The 2,753-nt window shown below is 62.7% G+C and overlaps 1 protein-coding gene across 1 annotated transcript in view; it reads right to left on the minus strand.

The window, feature by feature from the left end:
• Window positions 1-2,421, minus strand: part of EMH_0053310 (uncharacterized protein) — a gene marked incomplete at both ends in the record, with an annotated part of 3,217 nt that extends 796 nt beyond the window's left edge. The window contains 2 exons of the mRNA XM_013496989.1: window positions 1-1,976; window positions 2,204-2,421. Coding sequence (XP_013352443.1) covers window positions 1-1,976; window positions 2,204-2,421 — 2,194 coding nt within the window. The remainder of the gene's footprint in view (window positions 1,977-2,203) is intronic.
• Between the last annotated feature and the right edge of the window lie 332 nt (window positions 2,422-2,753).

The raw sequence follows: 2,753 nt of genomic DNA on the forward strand, positions 1-2,753 counted from the left end.
AAGCTGGGGGTTTGAAGGGGACGGAAGAAAGGAGGCTTTTGTGGCAGCCAGCCTTTACGGCATCCAGCAGAGCTTCACCTGCTGTTGCTGCTGCTGCTGCTGCTGTTGGGTTTGCTGCTGCTGCTGCTGCTGCGGACTCTGCAGCAGCAGGCGGGAGGGAGAGTGGGGCGGCAAGGTGAACGCAGACGAAGAGCGCCTCGAGTTGCTGCTGCTGCTGCCGCTTTTGCTGCTGCTGCTGCCGCTGCTGCTGCTGCTGCTGGTGCGGCATTTGCATGCATATGGATAGCTGCAGCAGCAAGACAGAGCCGCTGCTGCAGCAGAAGACCAATGGTCTGGGTTGCATCTCTAGAGAGCAGCGGCCCACTAAGCTGCTGCTGCCGTCGTCAAGGACGCACCCAGCAACACGATCTGCTGCTGCTGCTGCTGCTGGCAGCAGCGCAGCAGAAGCGCTGTCGCTGCTTGCTGCAGCAACCATTGTTGCTGCTAGCTCAGCATGCCAGTCATGGCCCTTTAGTTTTATCCGTCTTCGTCGGTGTTGCTGCTGCTGCTGCTGTTGCTGCTGTTGCTGCTGCTGCTGCTGCAGCGGCCGCTGCTGCTGCTTCTGGACGCCGGAAGAACTAGGGGAAGCAACGCGCGCAGCAGCAGCAGCAGCAGCAGCAGCAGGTAGTGCTGCTTGCTGCAGCACCGCTGCTGGTGGAGGCAGGGCTGCTGCAGTCACCAGCTGATCAAGACGCTGCTGCTGCTGCTGCGGTGGCAGCAGCAGCAGCAGCTGCCAGTGAGGCAGCAAAGCCCCCTGCTGCAGCGGGAGATGCTCCGCATGCAGCAGCGCGTTTGCTGCTAATGCCTGCAGCCTCGCTCCAGCTGCTGCTACATGGTGGGGCCCCACATCTTCTGCTGCTTCTGTTGCTGCTGCCACGTTAGCTGCTGCTGCTGCTGCTGCTGCTGCTGCGGCTTCTGCTGCTGCAGCACCCACAGCAGAGACAGCAGACGGGCGGGCTTTAAAGGGGCCCTCGATGCGGGAGCGCTGCAGCAGCAGCTGTTGCTGCTGCTGCTGCTGCCCTGCTGCAGCAGCAGCGTCAACCTGCAGCAGAGCTGCTGCAGCAGAGACGCGGGCTGCAGCACGAAGTGCAGCACGGGGCTGCAGCAGCCGCAGCAGCAGCCGCAGGCGAGGAGGCCGGCAATCAAGCTGGTTCGGGTTTGCTGCTGGGAGACCCGTGCGGCTGCTGCTGCTGCTGCTGCTGCTGCTGCTGCTGCTGCCTGCTGCTGCTGCTATGCTGCCGTCCTCCTCGTCGTCTGCTGCGCATGCAGCCCCGCGGCGGACGTGCAGTGCAACAGGTGTGGACAAGTCAGCAGCAGCAGCAGCAGCAGCAGCAGCAGCAGGAGTTGCTGCAGCATGCAGCTGCTGCAGCAGCCACACAGCAGCTATGTCCGTTTCAGCTGGCGCCCAGTGTACAGCAGCTGAGCTGCTGCGCCTCCTTCTGATCCCCTGCCTCAAGGCAGCAGCAGCAGCAGCAGCAGCAGCAGCAGCAGCAGCAGCAGGATTAGAGCTGTCTTGTGCTGCAGCAGCTGGTGCTGCTGCTGCTGCTGCTGCTGCTGCTGAAGGGGATGCTTCAGCACTCAATGAGCCTGCAGAAGGCGGACCAGCAGCAGCTGCTGCAGCAGCAGGTAGACACAGCCGCTTCCTCTGCTGCTGCTGCTGCTGCTGCTGCTGCTCTGCTGCTGCGCCGTCGCGTGCTGCTCCAGTCCATCCTGCCTTCCGTTTGCCCAGGACGTCTGCAGCAGATGAGTGCTGCTGCTGCTGCTGCTGCTGCTGCTGCTGCTCTGCATGCATTGCAGCTGTCGCCGGAAACAGTCCCAGCGCATCTAGCAACGGCGTGGGCATCCACACTGGCTGCTGCCTATCCCCCGCGGAGCTGCTGCTGCTGTTGCTGCTGCTGCTGTTGCTGCTGCTGCTGCTGGCAGCAATAACGCTGCCCCTGCACACAGCAGCAGCAGCACGAAGCCACTGCAGCAGCGCGGAATAGCGGCAAGGGATGTCCTGGTGCAGCAGCATCCATGCTTCTGAGCTGCAGAGCCACTTCCCGCTGCAGATGCTGCAGTCCTTGCTGCAACGACAGCTGCTGCTGCTGCTGCTGCTGCTGCTGCTGCTGCTGCAGCAGCAGCAATCCGGGGTCCCCATCATAGGCCATAATGTTTCTGCAACAGCAGAGACATCCATGCATGCAGATCTGCTGTGCTCAACATCTGTGCTGCTGTCGTTGCTGCTGCGGCCTTCATCACCGGGGCTGCTGCTGCTGCTGCTGCTGCTGCTGGGTCTGCTGCTGCTGCTGCTGCTGCGATTGCTGCTGCGGCTACTGGACCTTGCTGCTGGTAGAAAAGCAGCAGGAGCAGCAATCCGCGCTGGAGCCGAAGTCCTTGCATCTGTGGGCTTATAGGGAAACAATCCACATTGCTGCTGCTGCTGCTGCAGTTGCTGCTGCTGCTGCTGCTGCTGCTGCTGCTGCTGCTGCGTGTTGAGGCCGCGCCTGAGGTGCTCTGCGCGGGCCAGCAGCCCCCGCTGCGCTGTTAGCGTCAGGGCTATAAGACTGAGGCTTTGCTGCAGTCCCTCTAAGCTGGGGAACAGCAGCAGCAGCAGCTGCTGCTGCTGCTGCACATCTAGGGGGAATGCAGCAGCAGCGCGCGCCCCCCAAGCAACACGAGCTGCATCCAGAGACCCTAAACACTCCAGCTGAAGCAGCAACTGCTGCTGCAGC

This window comes from Eimeria mitis, genomic scaffold (assembly GCF_000499745.2).
Source record: "Eimeria mitis Houghton genomic scaffold, Emh_scaff2404, whole genome shotgun sequence".
Taxonomy (NCBI): Eukaryota; Apicomplexa; class Conoidasida; order Eucoccidiorida; family Eimeriidae; genus Eimeria; species Eimeria mitis.